This window comes from Drosophila montana, unplaced genomic scaffold (genome assembly GCF_035044405.1).
Source record: "Drosophila montana isolate Dmon_TW-CO22-7 unplaced genomic scaffold, ASM3504440v1 contig_2482_1, whole genome shotgun sequence".
NCBI lineage: Eukaryota > Metazoa > Arthropoda > Insecta > Diptera > Drosophilidae > Drosophila > Drosophila montana.
In genome coordinates, this window is record NW_026997352.1 from 141716 (window position 1) to 158684 (window position 16969).

Genomic DNA, 16969 nt, shown 5'->3' on the forward strand with positions numbered 1-16969 from the left:
TGTGGGGTCCCGTTTAATTGGCCCGGCCCCGTTGGCCTAATGAATGTGTTTATGAACACACAAAGGGCGGCGTCTTTTGACCCGAATCTAAGTATGATTAAATGGAAAACCGAGCGAGCAAATCGATTGAATGCCAGCAAAGCCCTGTCGGGCAGCTTAAGATTGATTCTGGAAATGGTAGCTACGCGGATTTGGGTAGCGAATTGTGCGTTCTGTGGGAAATACGATAAGCTCGCTCATTTCTGTTGCTGTTGTTCTTTCTTCAATATCAGAGCTCTCTCTTCAAGCCATTGCGTGCCCTGCAGCTTGAGGTCATGCAAACGTTGCGGCTGCTTTCTTAATTAATTTCCCGAGCCGTCACAATCAAACAACTCAAACATTAATCGTTTCGGCACGTTGCCAAAAGCGTTACCAAAAAATCAAAATCAATAAATATCAAATTTTAAAAGCTCAATAAATAACGACGCAGTCGTTTATTTATTACGGGCCAAAGTTGTTCGCCGCCTCGCATCGAAAGTCATTCGACGCATATTTCGGGTCTGGCACGCGCCGAGCGAGTAAACAATTGCCCGGCTACAAATATATATGTAGATGATCTGGCAAATTTGCATGCCCAGAACCCCTTCGTATAGTGGGCAGACGGGGCATATTGGTTTTGTGCGAATGTTTGTAACAGGCAGAAAGCGGCATATCCGAGCCCAAGAAAGCAGTCAGATCCTCTATTGATGATCATCTCCGTCTCTTCCCCGTTTCATGAAATCTTTAAAAATAGATATTAAACGCATTCTTTGCTTAAATATTTACACACATTTTAATACCATATTTATGCCCTGTCAATTTCAAATAGATCGGATTATAAACACCGAAGTTATTAAAGAATGTATAATTTTATAATATGGGCCTAGAAATCGATAAAAATGAATATTTAACGCGTTCTTTGAAATATAGTCTTGAGCTTTAATATTTACACATATTTTGATACCATATTTATGCCCTCTAAATTTCATGTAGATCGGACAATAGATACCGAAGCTATTAGAGAAAGTATTTCCCATGATATGGGGTATATAGGCCAAGAAATCAATAAAAATGAATATTAAATGTATTTTTAGAAATATAGTTTTGGGCTTTGGTATTTACACACATTTCAATACCATATTCATGCCCTGTAGATCGGACAATAGATACCGAAGCGATTTAAGAATGTATTTCCCACAATATGGGGCATAGAGTCCAAGAAGAAGCACAGTCGCAGCACAAGCTGTGTGTTTTGTGTTTGCCTGGAGCGTAGCTCGTCGCTGGGTTTAGGGTATCTCCTAGTCGAGCACACCCGACTAGGGAACTCTTTATTGCTTACTGTTGCTGCAATTTGCTTGTGCCTTTTTTTTTGCCTCTCTGCAGCTGCAGCTGCATCTCTCGTGTAACGCGATCGCAAGCCAATGACACCAGCAGCAACAACAACAACAACAACAACAACAACAACTGCGAGAGATTCTTGAGAACTTTTTGCGCCCCTGCGGTTTGTCGTGGTGCCGTTTTCTAGCGGCACTTTGTCGTAGGCGGCTGATCACCGGCAGCCGCACAAGTGCCAGACTCAACAGTGCCTGGAATTCCAATCGTCCTCCCCCCTCCCCACCCCCTCGCTTCGATTCGCTCTCTTCATCAATTTGCTTGCAATTGATAACACAATTATGTGTCGTCACTTTTTCGTTGATTGATATCTCTAGCTTTATCGGCGCCGCTCAACACGGCTCGTTGGTCTAGGGGTATGATTCTCGCTTCGGGTGCGAGAGGTCCCGGGTTCAACTCCCGGACGAGCCCACAGCTGTACTTTCTTTTATTCATATTTTTGAAATTAGATAATTTAATAGATATGAAAAAGAAACATTCTATACACATATTTAGTGTATACCCAGACACGTTATGCGTAAACTCTAAGATTGAATTTTTGGAACAAGGCTTCCATTAAGGGGTATCTCATCGTTGGGAATCGCCTAAAGAGACAGTTGCATGTACATTTTCATTTAAGATAAATTTAAACATAAATATCCCACGGAAAGATAATCTAATTAATGTATAAGTTATGTAAAGTTGACTTCTTCTTTTCGATTGATTTTTTATTGCAATCAATTTTTGTTTGTTTGCTGTGTAACTGTTTTTGCTAGTGCCACGCCCACAAATAACAACAACTGCATGTTCTTCTTCATTTGGGCACTTTCGGTTTGTTGTTGCCAAAATGATTTAAGCGTCGGCAGCGAGCGTTAACGTTGTCAGCGATGCCTGCGATAATTTGGCCCAGTCAACAAGCCGCAACGGCCAGAGAAAGAAGAAGCAGCAGAAGAGTGAGAAAAGGAAGTAGACGGAGCAAGTGACTCACCTGGCCGGACAGGAAGTCACTTGCCAAAAAAAAAAAAATTGAAACGAAAACAAAAAGAAAATTTGCTGGGCTCTGGCCCGTTCTGGTAAAGTAATTTGCGGGCGTGTGAACCGTGGGAGAAGCTCTTGAGAGGGTCATCAGCTGTCGGTGAATGCCTGTGACTCAGACGAATCGACGGACCGGCTAGAAATATGACTAACTTTAGGCCTTGGAGCGAGTGATTAGTCGCCAGCCACTGAGTTTTTCCACAAAATCGGCCAGATATACTCGGAACTCCATCATTTTTATACCCTTGCAGACGGTATTACAATTCGGTCACAAAATGTGTATCGCTTCGAAGGAAACATCTCCGACCCCATAAAGTATATAGATATATAGATTCTTGATCAGTATCAACAGCCCAGTCGATATAGCCATGACCGTCTGTTTCTATGCGTGCTAGTCTCTCAGTTGTAAAGCTATCGTCATGAAACTTTGCAGAAATGCCTCTTTCTGTTGCACGCAGTACCTATGTCGGAACCAGCTGGATCGGACCACTATATCATACAGCTGCCATAGGAACGATCGGTCGAAAATTAGGTTCTTGTATGGGAAACTTTTTTGCTTATCAAGATATCTTGACCAAACTCGACATTTATTAGTTTTACTATGCTCCTCATGTATTTGCAAAATCCTATCAACATCGGACCACTATTACATATAGCTGCCATAGGAACGATCGGTCGAAAATTAAGTTGTTGTATGGAAAACTTTTATGTTTTTCAAGATATCTTGACCAAACTTGCCAATTATAAGTCTCACTATCTTCCCTACATTTATGCAAAATCATATTTACATCGGACCACTATATCATACAGCTGCCATACGAACGATCGGTCGAAAAGTAGGTTCTCGTATGAAAAACTTTTTTGCTTTTCAAGATATCTTAACCAAACTCGACATTTATTAGTTTAACTATGCTCCTCATATATTTGCAAAATCCTATCAACATCGGACCACTATATCATATAGCTGCCATAGGAACGATCGATCGAAAATTAAGTTGTTGTATGGAAAACTTTTTTGTTTTTCAAGATATCTTGACCAAACTCGGCATTTATTAGTTTTACTATGTTCCCTACATGTATGCAAAATCTTATTTTCATCGGACCACTATATCATATAGCTGCCATAGGAACGATCGGGCGAAAATGAGTTTTCGGTATGAAAAACTTATTTGTTTTTCAAGATATTTTAACCATACTCTGCATTTAATTATTTTCCCTGTGCTTCTTAGATAAGAGCAAAGCGTTATGAAAAGCTTGGGTTTGCAAGGGTATTAAATCTGCGGCGTGCCGAAGATATCCCTTCTTTCTAGTTTCTTTTTTTATATAAACGTTTATTGTATTGCATCAAAAATAGCATAAATTTTTATTACAACACAGTTGGCTTAGCTGATGTTTCACGCAGCCTGGTTGGGTCCTCAAGCTTGAGCGTGGACAACTGGGTCAATAGTTTTCGGTTGATTCTGGGGCGTCTCTTCTGTCGTAGTTGGATGAGGTCCTTAAACGATCTTCTCCTGAGCCTCCTGACTGCCTCGTCTGGTTAGGCATTTGATTGGCTGTGTTTGTTGTTGAGTCAGGTTGTTCAATTTCCAGACTCGACACGCATGTGAGAAAGATGTCAGAATTTGTTGAAACTGACGAGACTGAAACTCAGCTAGCCTCAGCCACAGAGCAGCGAGACGCATGCGCTGCTTGTGGGGCTTGTGCCAACGATGAAATTTGGCAAGACCTTTGAGACGCACCTGACCATCGAATGGCGGCAGCAGTACATGCGATATACGGTGAGCCAGTTGCGAGCACAACAGCAACAACGAACACAGTTTTTTTTAGTTAGACTAGACTGCCTGGCAGCAGGCAATCCAACAACTAACAATCCATTCCAAGGACCTGAAGACGCTCATCCGGCGTGGCGTGGACGGTGCCCCAACGGGGGATGCGGTAAGCCAAGCGGAGCTCAATGCCTACTATGCCGCCTTCGAGGAGCAGTTCTTTACGGAGTGCCACCACGAGCTGACCCGAGTAAACAATTTCTTTCTGGAGAAGCTGGCGGAGGCACGCCGCAAGCATGGCACACTCAAGCTGCAGCTGTTGGCCACGGCGCGAGCGCCTGGCCACACCGCCAGCTCCTACTCCCTGAATTCGCAGCGGCAGTCGGCGGTGAGCGTGCGCGCGAATAGCAGCAGCAGCAACCGGAAGCTGATGACCCAGCGACAGCTGCGCAATGCCTACAGCGAGTTCTATTTGACCTTGGTGCTGCTGCAGAATTTCCAGTCCCTGAACGAGACCGGCTTCCGTAAGATCTGTAAGAAGTACGACAAGCATCTGAGATCGACGCGCGGCGCCGAATGGCTGGAGCGCAACGTTATCTATGCCCCGTTCACCGACCAGCGCGCCCTCCAGCGCATGGTCGTCGAGGTCGAGGAGCTCTACACCCATTATCTGGCCGGGGGCGATCGATCGCGCGCGATGACCAAGCTGCGAGTACCGCCCCTGGGCCAGCCGACGCCGGCGCGGATTGTCTTTCGTGCCGGTCTGGCTCTGGGCATGTTCCTCATGCTCGCGTTCACCACGCTCTTCAGCTGTGAGTCTTCCAACTAGCCAGTCCCTTACATTCCAGCTAGGGATGTAAACAAAACGCATCGATGTATCGAACTGCATCGATATCGATCGCCCGATGCTCCACAGATGTATCGGCGATGCACCCTAATCGTGATTTTATCTTTCATCAATAAGTGCCAAACTTCGATAGTTCAATAGTCACGTCAACCATTTCGAGACTCGATCGTTTATCGATACCGAAAGTTAATGCAATCCTGATTATTCCGCATAGATATCAGTATCGATTCCATGCGGAGCTCAAGCTGTGTTTCATCGATCTCTATCGATAGATGTTAGGCTTATGCTCCTATATCTATTCCTATCTTTGATTTCGACTTTCGATACTTAAATAATCACGATTAGGGAACTTGAATATCGATCGATGATTGATGCTTTATATTGATAGTATCTTTTATCCCTATCAAACTCAAGGAATATCGATCGATGTTCGTTATCGTTGCCAACGATCGATCGATCGATCGATGCCTAATTGTGATTATATCTCTTATCGATAGGCTTCCCATTGGTGACCCTATACCCATCTCCAATTCTGATTATCGATACATTATGAATCACAATTAAGGAATATCGATCGATTAATCGATTAATCGATCGATCGATGCATCGACACATCGATATTTGGCAGTGCGACTTACATCCCTAATCGCAACTAAACTCAACTAAAACGCAGTGCCCGTTCACGCTTAGACTTCCGGAGGCCGCCGTTGCAGGGGAACATTGAGGCATTCATGCGCCTCTACCGTGGACCCTTCACGTGGGTGATCTTTAACTTTTATATGGCCGCCAATGTGGCCGGCTGGCAGCGTGCGGGCGTCAATCATGTGCTCATATTTGAGATCGATCCGCGCAGTCACCTGCAGCCGGCCACATTTTTGGAGATCGCGTGCACCTTTGGCCTGCTATGGACGCTATCGATATTGGGCTTTCTGTTCCACGATCTGATCCATGTAGACGATCCGTTCGTCTTCCCGCTGGCGCTGACCCTGATCATGATCATGCTGCTGATCAATCCGCTGCCTATCATGAACTGGCCCGCCCGCTGGTGGACGATGCGGCTGGTGGGGCGCGTCATAACCGCGCCGCTGCACTACGTGGGATTCGCCGATTTCTGGATGGGCGACCAGATGAACTCCCTGGTGACCTGCATGGCCGACTACTATTACATTGTACGCTTCTATGTCGTCTGCTGGCTGCGCTACGCAAGCGTTGACTTCTGCTTCGAGGAGGATATGTTTGTGCCCATATCGCGCTGCCTGCCCGCCTGGTTTCGCTTTGCCCAGTGCCTGAGACGGTTCCGGGACAGCGGCTCCAAGTCGGCCAGCTACCTGATCAATGCCGGCAAATACTCGACAACCTTCTTTGTGGTCTTCTTCTCGACAATGCGCGGACGCACGGATGGTACGGACTAACTGCTGGCCCCCCCATCTCCGCCCACCGACACTCACTCTCTGGCAGTCTTTTGCAGATGGCTATGCGAATACGTTTAGCAATCCGTACACCTGGTTCTTTATACTGAGCTACATTGTGTCGACCATCTACTGTTATCTGTGGGACGTGTGCAAGGACTTTGGCATCTTTAAGATCTGGCGGGGCGAGCATTTGTTTCTGCGCGAGAAGCTGGTCTATCCGCAGGCCTTCTACTACTTTGTCATCATTGAGAATCTAATCCTGCGCTGCTTTTGGGCCGTCGAGTTCCTGGTCCTCTACCACAAGCTGATCACGCCCTACAACATCAAGACCTTCGCCAGCATCCTAGAGATCACGCGGTGAGTCTGTCCACCACCAACCACCCATCACCCAGCTGAGTACTCTTTGTGCTTACGGCTTCCTTCTGTTCTGTTCTGTTCTGTTCTGCAGTCGCTTCATATGGAATTATATACGGCTGGAGAACGAGCATTTGTACAATTGCGGCCATTTTCGTGCCACGCGCGACATCCACTTGGCCGCACTCAATTCCCAGCAGGAGCGCATGCTCGAGAATATGATGGGCGAGGCTGACGGCGCTGCGCCCGGCGCCGCCGCTGGCCGCAAGCCCGACGAGCGTCGTCGTCTGGGCAAGGAATACTTTTAGATAACCCAACCGCAGCTGTCTGCCTGTCACTCGCCATTCGCCATACGCATGTGTGTCCATTGGCCCGTTTGCCGTTAATGTTAATGGCCCTCCGTCATCGTCGTTGTCATTTAAGCCACTTCTTTAATTAATTCATTTGTGCAAAAAGAAAACAAGAAAATAAAATAAACGGACCCCAGAGAAAGAGGAGCGCGCATCGGGCATCGGGCATCGGGCTGAGCTGAGACACGCGCCAAACCGGTTGCGCAGCTGCACCCAAATGCAGCCTGGCCAACAGTGGCGCCCCCTTCCCATCTGTTCCTCCTCGACGGCCCTCCAGCTGCCGCCAGCTCTATTCGGATAGCAATTGTCATTGGTTGGCACACAAAGTGGGACTCGGACCTGCAGCTGGTTGTTAAAAAGATCTTTTAATTACCGCCTCTGGTTGCTGAGCTTTGATTTCTTCTCTCTCTCTCTCTCTCTTTGCCTTTCCATTTAATTAATGAAGCGATTAGCTGGCAACCGTCCGACTGGACGAGGAGCCACTCAATTTATGCTGCCTCATCTGCTCGGTGCCCGATCATGTTTAAGATCATCGTAAAAAAGCGCTAAAACAACAACAGATCCTCATTTGCTGCGGCTTGTGCTCCTTCTACTTATCGTCGAGATCTCTTTGTTGTTTTTTTCTTTTTGCTCAGCTACTCGAGAAAAACAAAAGCAAAAACTCTGCTTAGATTTAGATACTAAGCATAGCATAAACATCAGTTAGGCTTTAACAAAGTTGTATTAGCTGGAACTTTGGGCGCCTTATCAACTTTTGCCATGATTTCGATTGATTTTCGTCACAATAATCAGCTATCGATAGCTTATTATCGATAGCTAATTGTGACTATGTCGCTTATCGATAGTTTCCACGAGGAATCACCTAGTCCGAATGATCATACTTTACAATTAACAGCTAATAGCCTGATTCCACTATGCTCAAAATATGTTACATTTGGTAAATGCACATTCTGCGATTTCATTGGCAAGTGTCAGTGCCGCTTCTCTAAATAAACAGCTGATCGGTTTGATGCTAAAAGTCAAATAAAATGTTAGAAATGTTGACAGTGGAATTTGGCTACAAGGGATATGCATGTGAATATCGATCGATGCTGGATATATCGAAATCCATCGATCAATTAATTGATATTTTCCCATGCGACTTACATTCCTATATCGACAATCGATAAAATATATGAAATCTCTTTTCTCATTTTAAGAAACATCAGACAAATCGTGTTAAAGTTATATTTCGTCACAAAAATTGGTTCAGATTCTACAAAGTTTTGGTAGTTCGTATTCTGAGAAGCGCATATACTAATTAAAATGAAATATTTTCGGGTAGCAACCCGCGAAGAAAACCTCAACATTTCAGGTCTAAAGCAATGATAGATGAGAAACCAAACCCAAAAGGAGGATCAGAGTTTTTTTTTTTTTTTTGGGAGTGGGAAACACATTAATTTGCCTGGGGTTTGTTTTCTATGTTCGTTTCGAAGGTCAGCTTGAGGGTAGATTAAAACAAATTGTTAAGCGGCTTTGAGTTTGGTTTTTATTATTTGTTTGTTATGGCCTAACTCTCAAGGATTTCTGTGTGTGTGTGGGTGTGGACAGGAATGCGTAGATAATCGCTTTATTGACTCGGGTCATTCGATAGTCCTTCTTTCAATGGAAGCTCCCCACTTCCACTGCTGGCTGCCGATCTGATGCTATGCCAGATCCTATTACAGATATGACAAATCGTGTGCACTTTCAACTGTGCTCTGACCTGTTAATTGCTTGACCCTAGACTGGGACTGGGATTGGGAGTGGGAAAGGGACTGGGACTGGAATAGAGACTGGGGTAGAGACTGGAATAGAGATTGGAATAGAGACTGGGATAGAGACTAGGATAGAGACTGGGATAGAGACTGGGATAGAGACTGGAATAGGGGTAGAGACTGGAATATAGACTGGGACTGGGATAGAAACTGGGATAGGGATAGAGACTGGGACTGGGATAGAGACTGGGGTAGAGACTGGAATAGAGACTGGGATAGAGACTGGAATAGAGACTGGGATAGAGACTAGGATAGAGACTGGGATAGAGACTGGAATAGGGATAGAGACTGGAATAGAGACTGGAATATAGACTGGGACTGGGACTGGAATAGAGGTTGGGAAAGTGACTGGAATAGAGACTGGAATAGAGATTGGAATAGAGACTGGAATAGAAACTGGAATAGAGACTGGAATATAGACTGGGACTGGGACTGGAATAAAGGTTGGGAAAGTGACTGGAATAGAGACTGGAATAGAGACTGGAATAGAGACTGGAATAGAAACTGAAATAGAGACTGGAATATAGACTGGGACTGGGACTGGAATAAAGGTTGGGAAAGTGACTGGAATAGAGACTGGAATAGAGATTGGAATAGAGACTGGAATAGAAACTGGAATAGAGACTAGAATATAGACTGGGACTGGGACTGGAATAAAGGTTGGGAAAGTGACTGGAATAGAGACTGGAATAGAGATTGGAATAGAGACTGGAATAGAAACTGGAATAGAGACTGGAATATAGACTGGGACTGGGACTGGAATAAAGGTTGGGAAAGTGACTGGAATAGAGACTGGAATAGAGATTGGAATAGAGACTGGAATAGAAACTGGTATAGAGACTGGAATAGAGACTGGGATAGGGACTGGAATATAGACTAAGACTGGGACTGGAATAGACGCTGGGAAAGAGACTGGAATAAACACTGGAATAGAGACAGGGACTGGGACTAGCGTCTGGCCTGGTCGATTGGCGTTGTCAATGCAGCTTATCTGTCACTCGAGTGGTTTTTCTGCTGCTTTCATATTTGACTTGGGCACGAGGCAAACATAAATTTGCCATCAGCATTGCCGTTGTTGTTGTCGTTGCTGTGGTTGTTGTTGTTGTTGTTGTTGCTGTGGTTGTTGCTGTGGTTGTTGCTGGTAATGACAACTGCAATTTATGCAGCTTGTCGCGACAAGAACGGCAACTATGGAGCTGCGACTCAGCCGATGCCAGGGAGCAGGCGAGGCAGGAGGACAGAATGTGGCAAGTGTTGTGTACAGTTGCCGCTAGACGTTGTTGTTGTTGTTGTTGTTGTTGTTAATTGTTGTCGTGTGTCGTCGTCTTTTCTGTTCTTGTTCCAACAACAACAATGGCCAACTAACTGGGCTGACTGCGCGTGCAATATGCCAGGCAGATATTGTTGATCTTGGTACAGTTTGCTGCACACGCGCCAAAAGCGGAGCAAAACAAACAAACAAACAAGCAAACCAGTCCAAAGATAACAAGCGACTAACAAACAAACAAATCCAGTCCAATCGAAGCCAACAACCGACCAGCTCCGACTCCAACTCCAGCTCCAGCTCCAGCTTGAGTTCGGTTCGAGGGCCAGACCAAACAAGGCGTTCAATTGGAAATGGAAAATTGTGGCTTGCCACATATATTACGCAATTTTCGCAGCTAAATTGTCAACCTTTCCTGGGCGTGCCCAAGTTTGACAAGTTTGACAACAGGTGTGCACGCCGGGCGAATGCCCTGCAACCTGGCCGCAATATAAATAAATTCGCTTTACTTTAGACTTTAATTCATAGTTGAGTAACTTCTGCAACGATGCAGCAAGTCATATTATTTGTAAAATCGATTTAAATCGATGCGTAATACTTTCTTGCTTGGGAATTATACAGGATGTAGACAGCAAATTTTGGTAAATCTCTTAGATATAGATAGATAGATCGCCATGTTTTTGGGGCTTGATCTGGGGCTTTGGCATTTAAACATATTAAGCTGCCGTATTTATTTCCATAAAGATCGGACAACAAGCGCCGAAGTTAATCAAGAATACGCTTCTTGCAGTAAAGGGCTAAGGAAAGCAGAACTATAGAAGGAGGAGAGCGTGCTTGTGATTGTGTGTGTGTGTGTGCATGTATGTGTGCGTATAGAAATAAGCTGAATTGATTGTAAGCCTGCTCTCACTGGGTAAAGGGTATCTCCTGGTCGGGCACTCCCACCACTCTTGTTTTATTTTATACAATATGCATCAATTGTAGAAGAAACTATGAACATGCCAAATTCGAAGTCTCTAGCCCCGATAATCTCCGAGATATGCTCAAAAAACCTGTGCTGGAAATCGATATTTATCGATTTTGTGAACTTGGAATCTGCTTTCCAAGGTATCGAGTCAGTCAAAAATGAAGAAAAGAACACATATAGCTATATAGAGTCGAATGTTTCTCTCCTACTTATTTTTTATTATTATAATTTATTTTTTATTTTTATTATAAGATTATTCAAAGTTGTTTCTCGGAATTCCAGTGAAATTTCAAGCATAATTTATTTTCTCCACTTTATCGTAATGTAAAAAATGTCTTCAACTGAAGAAATGCAAATTTGATGAATATGGGAAAATCACGCAGTCGGGCCTAATAAGCCATGCGCCCTCATATCATTAATTGGGCGCCCATCTTTTAACGCGTTTTGAATATTTCTTCGACTCATGAATAAATTAACAAAGGCGTGAATATTTAGAAGTTTCTACAAAGAACAAAAAAACAGACTACTTTCTTTATATGTTTTTTTGGGGACAGAGATTGTCGAGTCGGCTTCAAATCAGCTGCATTTCTGGCTGCTTGTTTTGAGGCAAGAAGAAGCAACAAGAAGAAGAAGAAGAAGAGCAACAAGAAGCATCAGAAAAGCTCTGAACTGTTGTCCAAAGTCCAACGACTATTTTTGGTAGTTGAAGCCCTTTTGCAGCAGAGCTGAGCTGGGCTCGTGCTAAATTTAGCCAGGACACATGCCAGACAACATGCAACACTCACACACACACACACACTCACACACTTGGTTGTGCGAAACGAGTTTTGCGCTCCTTTTCCTGGTTTTCTTCAGCTCCTTCAGCTCCGCCAGCTGCCGCTTGGCCAGTTGAGCATGCGCTCCTTTCTCTGCTGCAGCTGTCCCTCTTTGCTCCAGCTGGCCGCAGCACGCGCCTGTCCGCAACGCCCGCCCGTCCGCCCGCCCGTCCGTCCGCCCGTCCGTGCCATCTGTCGGTGACAGCTCGCCAGAGATTTGGCAGACGCTGCTCATAAATTTATGTGGCAGTCATTTGATTGCCCGAAGACTGCAGACTGGAGACTGGAGACTGGAGACTGGAGACCATATATTCTACTGCTTCTTCGTCTGCTACTTCTCCTTCTTCTTCAGCTGGCTGCTGTTAATTTGTGCGCATAAATTGTCCGTGTGGCAAGTTCTGAGCTGAGCTGCCACCGTTGGACCGGACCTCAGCCTCGCAGCTCAGCCGAAAGCTGCTTAATTTGTGCAGCTGCGCGAATCGCAATCAGCAGCAGATTTGGCATCATATTTTATTTAATTAATGTGTTATTTTACCGAACATTCGGCATATCCCAAAAAGAAATTCGAATCGAAGAATTACAAATTCTCAACACAAATCAAGCTTAAACGTTTGCCCAGCTCCAACTCTGAACTTTCCCAAAATGCAAAAGCTCAACAAAGTACTCGTTTGAGGAAGTGAGAACCTCGCTGAGCACCTTTAAGCATGCCATATACATTTTGTATGCCATATTAATGCCCTGTAAAGTTCATAAGGATCGGACTGTAAATTTCCGAACCAAGGCAAATATCGTATTCCATATAAAGTGTGGGGCTAAGGGAAAAAGAAGCACAGCCGCTTGTGACATGCGTGTGTGTGACATGCGTGGGTGACATGCGTGTGTACGCATGTATGTGTGACATGCGTGTGTGTGCATGCTTGTGTGTGACATGCGTGATTGACATGCGTATGCGACATGCGTATGTGAAATGGGTGTGTGATATGCGTGGGTGACATGCGTGTCTGTGCATGTGTGTGCGACATGCGTGTGTGTGCATGTGTGTGTGTGAAATGCTTGTGTGGCATGCGTGAGTGTGCATGCGTGTCTGTGCATGTGTGTGCGACATGCGTGTGTGTGCATGTGTGTGTGTGAAATGCTTGTGTAACATGCGTGTATGTGCATGTGTGTGTATGTTATCCTGTATGTATGCAGCGCAAAAAGCGTAAATAATTGTAACGGCAGCTCGGACTTGGCGGCAGGGTATCTCCCAGTCGGGCACTCTCTTTACCAAAATTGTTTGGGTTTTGGTGGAACTTTGCTGTTCAAGTGCTGCGCCCCGAGAGAAATTTGACAATTACCTTGTGGCTTCGGCAGGTGGCCAAATCTGGCTGAAAAGCGCATACACTGCGCTTGGCTATGGGCGGTGGGCGTGGCAGTTGCTGCGCCCATTTGGTGGCGGTGGCAGCCACAGCTCATTATGGGCTAAGCTGGATGTTGGATGCATTTTGGGCAGCGGCATGCAAAATTGCAAATTATGTGGTGCAAGCTGAGGCGAACGAAATAAGTATGAAATGAAATTGTGTGGCTGAGCTGGGCGGAGTGGGCGTGGCTGTGGCTAAATCAACGAGCGGCGGGCGACAAGTGCAATTCGGTTGCGAAAACGAATTTCAATTTAATTAGCTAAGCAGCTGACTCTGTGTGTGTGTGTGTGTGTGTGTGTGTGTGTGTGCAGCTTGAAGAATGCCAATGTAATTGCAACAAATTGTTGCCAGTGCTGCACGACACAAAAGCAACAACAACAGCAACTGCGAGCAAAATTATGATAATTGACAACAAGTCGAATTGGCAGCCGCGATTGCAACATTCTTGCACACACACACACTCACTCGCACACACACACACTCGCACACACACGTAGACACATTTATCGATTTGCACACACATGTGTTTGGGCAGAGTTAAGTATAGGTCGATATCAATATTAAGCACAGACTCGCATCGGGATGTGGGCGGCGCAGGAAGCACTCCGACGGCCATTTCCTAGAATATGAAATGCTCTATGCACAAAAAGGCGACATTCCGGCGAGTACAGTGAATGCTTTAACAACGGACAGCGCCAAATCCATAGCTGAAAATGGCTAAACACCAAACTGGCAGAGCTTAAAATAGCTAAATTTGTTTGAAGGCCAGCCTGTCTCGCAGCTCGAATTTCAACTGTTTTCAGCTGGCGAGCTCTGAAAATAACTAGCTAGAAATTAAGCTAGAATCAAGCTGAATTGACGGAGGTAAAGCTAAGAGCTAACTGCGACTAGCTTGCTCTTATTTTAAATAGCTAAATAAGTCTAAAGTTAGCCTGAATCGCAGCACGAATTTCAACTGTTTTCAGCTGGCGAGCTCTGAAAATAACTAGCTAGAAATTAAGCTAGAATCAAGCTGGAATTTAGCTAGAAATTTAGCTGAATTGACGGAGGTAAAGCTAAGAGCTAAATGCCGCTATCTCGCTCTCATCGCATCTCTATGGAAATTTTATTTTTGGCTTGAAATAGCTAAATAAGTTTGAACTTAGCCTGAATCGCGGCTCGAATTTCAACTGTTTTCAGTTGGCGAGCTCTGGAAATAGCTAGCTAGAATTTAGCTGAATTGACGGAGGTAAAGCTAAAAGCTAACTGCGACTAGCTTGCTCTTATCTCTAAATAGCTAAATAAGTTTGAACTTAGCCTGAATCGCAGCTCGAATTTCAACTGTTTTCAGCTGGCGAGCTCTGAAAATAGCTAGCTGGAAGTTTAGCTGGAATCAAGCTGAATTGACGGAGGTAAAGCTAAGAGCTAAATGCGGCTATTTAATTCTCATCTCTATGACAATTCCATATAGAAAACTGAATGCCTTATTGCCCCTTCTTGTCGGGGGCGTGGCCCCTTAGGAATCTCTGCATCCGTTTTATTTATATATTTTATACTTTTTTATTTTATTACTAAGAAGTTAACTTTCATCTAATTTTGGCTGCTTAACAAGACTTGCTGCCAATTAGTCTAAGGTTGTGGCTATAAAGCGACAAGTTTTTAGTTCTTATATCGATGAGTTTTGTGCTGGAGAATCCCGTCAGCTAGATCCTGTGGCTGGCGCCGTTTAAGTCTTCCCTTTCTTGCCCTGGAGAGACAAACGCCAGAAACGAGCCATCCAATTCTCGTTCTGCCAGTAGCAGCAAGGCGCCTTGCGAGTGGGCTACGATGGATTGGGTCTCCTTGGGTCTTGGGTCTCCCTCGATGTTCCTTGTGTACCAAGGCGCCTGAGATATCCTGCTAAGAATCTTACTTGAGCCAAGATTTTAGGAGTCCCTATTGTTTCTGGCCATGTCATCTTTGTAGCCTTGTAGCCTTTTTCCAATCGGAATCGTTGGTGCCGTGGACTTAGCCCAACTGCGGCTCGTCTAAGCCTCGCCTGCCAGCTCGCTTGGATGTCTGCCCCACCCTGCCCCGCCCTTCTCACTCGGCTGGACATCGTTCGAATCATCAGCTCTAAGCGCTTGTCCGCCGTAAAGAGCTTTCACTGTAGCTTCAGCTTGATCTGTCGTTCAATAAAACCTTGGATCTCTGTTGCTTATTATGTGAAGCATCTTCAGCTCCGAGCTGCGGGCAAGTCTGCGCCGCCAAATGCCAGGGTCAAGTCAGTTGGAGTCGGAGTCGGAGTCGAGAGAAGCAGAAGAAGCAGAAAAGAGAAGAGATTTGCCCAAGCGGATTTGCTGGCTACTGTGCGACTTTGTGTGTGCGTGTCTGCCCGAAGGAGCGCAAGTTTGTTGCCACAGTCTTTTGTTTCGCTCTGCTGGCTGCTAATGATTAAACTGCCATCGCACTTGGATGCTGTTCTTAGCTTGGCTTGGCTTGGCTTGGCTTGGCTTCAGTTGGCGCGCAATTTGAGGACGCGGCGCGCCTGACTGCCCCGAGTGGCACATAAAGAAACGCGCAAGCGCCAAAAGAAGCCAGCCGCGAACAGGCTCTCAGGAGCTCGGCTCCCCAGCTAATGGGGCATGAAAACAACAACAAAATAATACAAAAACAAAGAACGCATTAAGAAGAAAAACTGAAAGAAAAAGACACAAAACGCGCAGCCCGACTGCGACATACTCTGCTCACAGCTCGAAGAGAGGCGACTCTAAGCCCAAGCCGAGGACTTTCAAACTGCAAAAGGATTGCTGCGACTAAATGATATATACGCAATTATATACCCTATCTTAACCATTCCATCGTTTCGGCAATTTCCACCCGCAAGCGTGGAAAACTTGCGAAAAACGTTTGTATGCAACTTTTTTGCTTACCATCCGATTGGCCTCAAACTCATTTGAGGCGTGTTTCACACTTTTCGTAAAATCCATCCCTCCTTGGTGGAAATGGGCGTCAAAGATTTGGTGGGCGACGTTTCGCGCTCAAATTCATTTCCAGTGATCTACATGAGAACCCATTTGAGACGTGTTTCACACTTTTCGCAGAATCCAAGCTTCCTCGCTGGAAAATGAAAATTCAAAGATTTAAGTTTATTCGTCAGCTTCAAGAATCTCATCATGATTCTCACCAAGATTCTCTTCCAGCTCTGATTCTTTATTCGGCGCACTTGAAACATAATTTTAAAAAGAAGTGGAAATCTAGATGGGAAGATTTAAACGAGCGTGTTATTAGTGAAAAGGTAATATCAAATATGTTAAGAACAAAACGTTCCACGGGCAACGCCGGGCAATACGCGCTAGTATAGTTTATATAGATAGTTCAAACAAACACTTCGTCTATCGCGAGCGCTTGGATAAAGCTTGTACAGGTTGACACAAAACCAATATACCCTCTTTCGCTCTGTGCGCAGGGTATGCCAAACCGCGCCGCAATCGCTGCGGAGCCCAAAAGTAGCCAGCTAAGCAACCGCCGCTTGCCCCCCCCCTTCCCCACCCCCCCTCTATCTCCACCTCTATCGCTCTCCCTTGTGACTGTTTGTTTGTCTGTTTGTTGGCTG

General features: G+C 45.2%; 2 protein-coding genes and 1 non-coding gene across 6 annotated transcripts; 2 read left to right on the forward strand and 1 right to left on the reverse strand.

Annotated features, from left to right (window-relative positions):
• The first annotated feature begins 1749 nt into the window (after positions 1–1749).
• TRNAP-CGG (transfer RNA proline (anticodon CGG)) lies at positions 1750–1821 on the forward strand. The gene has a single exon. It is a non-coding gene; the product is annotated as a tRNA-Pro (tRNA).
• A 2216-nt stretch (positions 1822–4037) lies between these two features.
• LOC135428585 (solute carrier family 53 member 1) lies at positions 4038–7295 on the forward strand. 4 transcript variants are annotated; one of them, XM_064682653.1, is made up of 5 exons: positions 4038–4202; positions 4306–5002; positions 5728–6438; positions 6506–6806; positions 6898–7295. In XM_064682653.1, exons 1-5 carry the CDS (start codon positions 4134–4136, stop codon positions 7109–7111), a joined length of 1992 nt encoding a protein of 663 aa, XP_064538723.1. In that variant the 5' UTR covers positions 4038–4133; the 3' UTR covers positions 7112–7295. The 4 variants fall into 4 exon arrangements, with proteins under 4 accessions (XP_064538723.1, XP_064538724.1, XP_064538725.1 ...); XM_064682654.1 differs by having other exon boundaries at positions 4315–5002; XM_064682655.1 differs by lacking the exon at positions 6898–7295 and having other exon boundaries at positions 6496–6661.
• Positions 7296–8900: 1605 nt separating this feature from the next.
• LOC135428594 (guanine nucleotide exchange factor subunit RIC1-like) lies at positions 8901–13450 on the reverse strand. The gene is made up of 4 exons (XM_064682667.1): positions 13333–13450; positions 9731–9837; positions 9587–9633; positions 8901–9525 (listed from the first exon to the last, which is right to left on the reverse strand). Exons 1-4 carry the CDS (start codon positions 13448–13450, stop codon positions 8901–8903), a joined length of 897 nt encoding a protein of 298 aa, XP_064538737.1.
• Positions 13451–16969: the final 3519 nt, after the last annotated feature.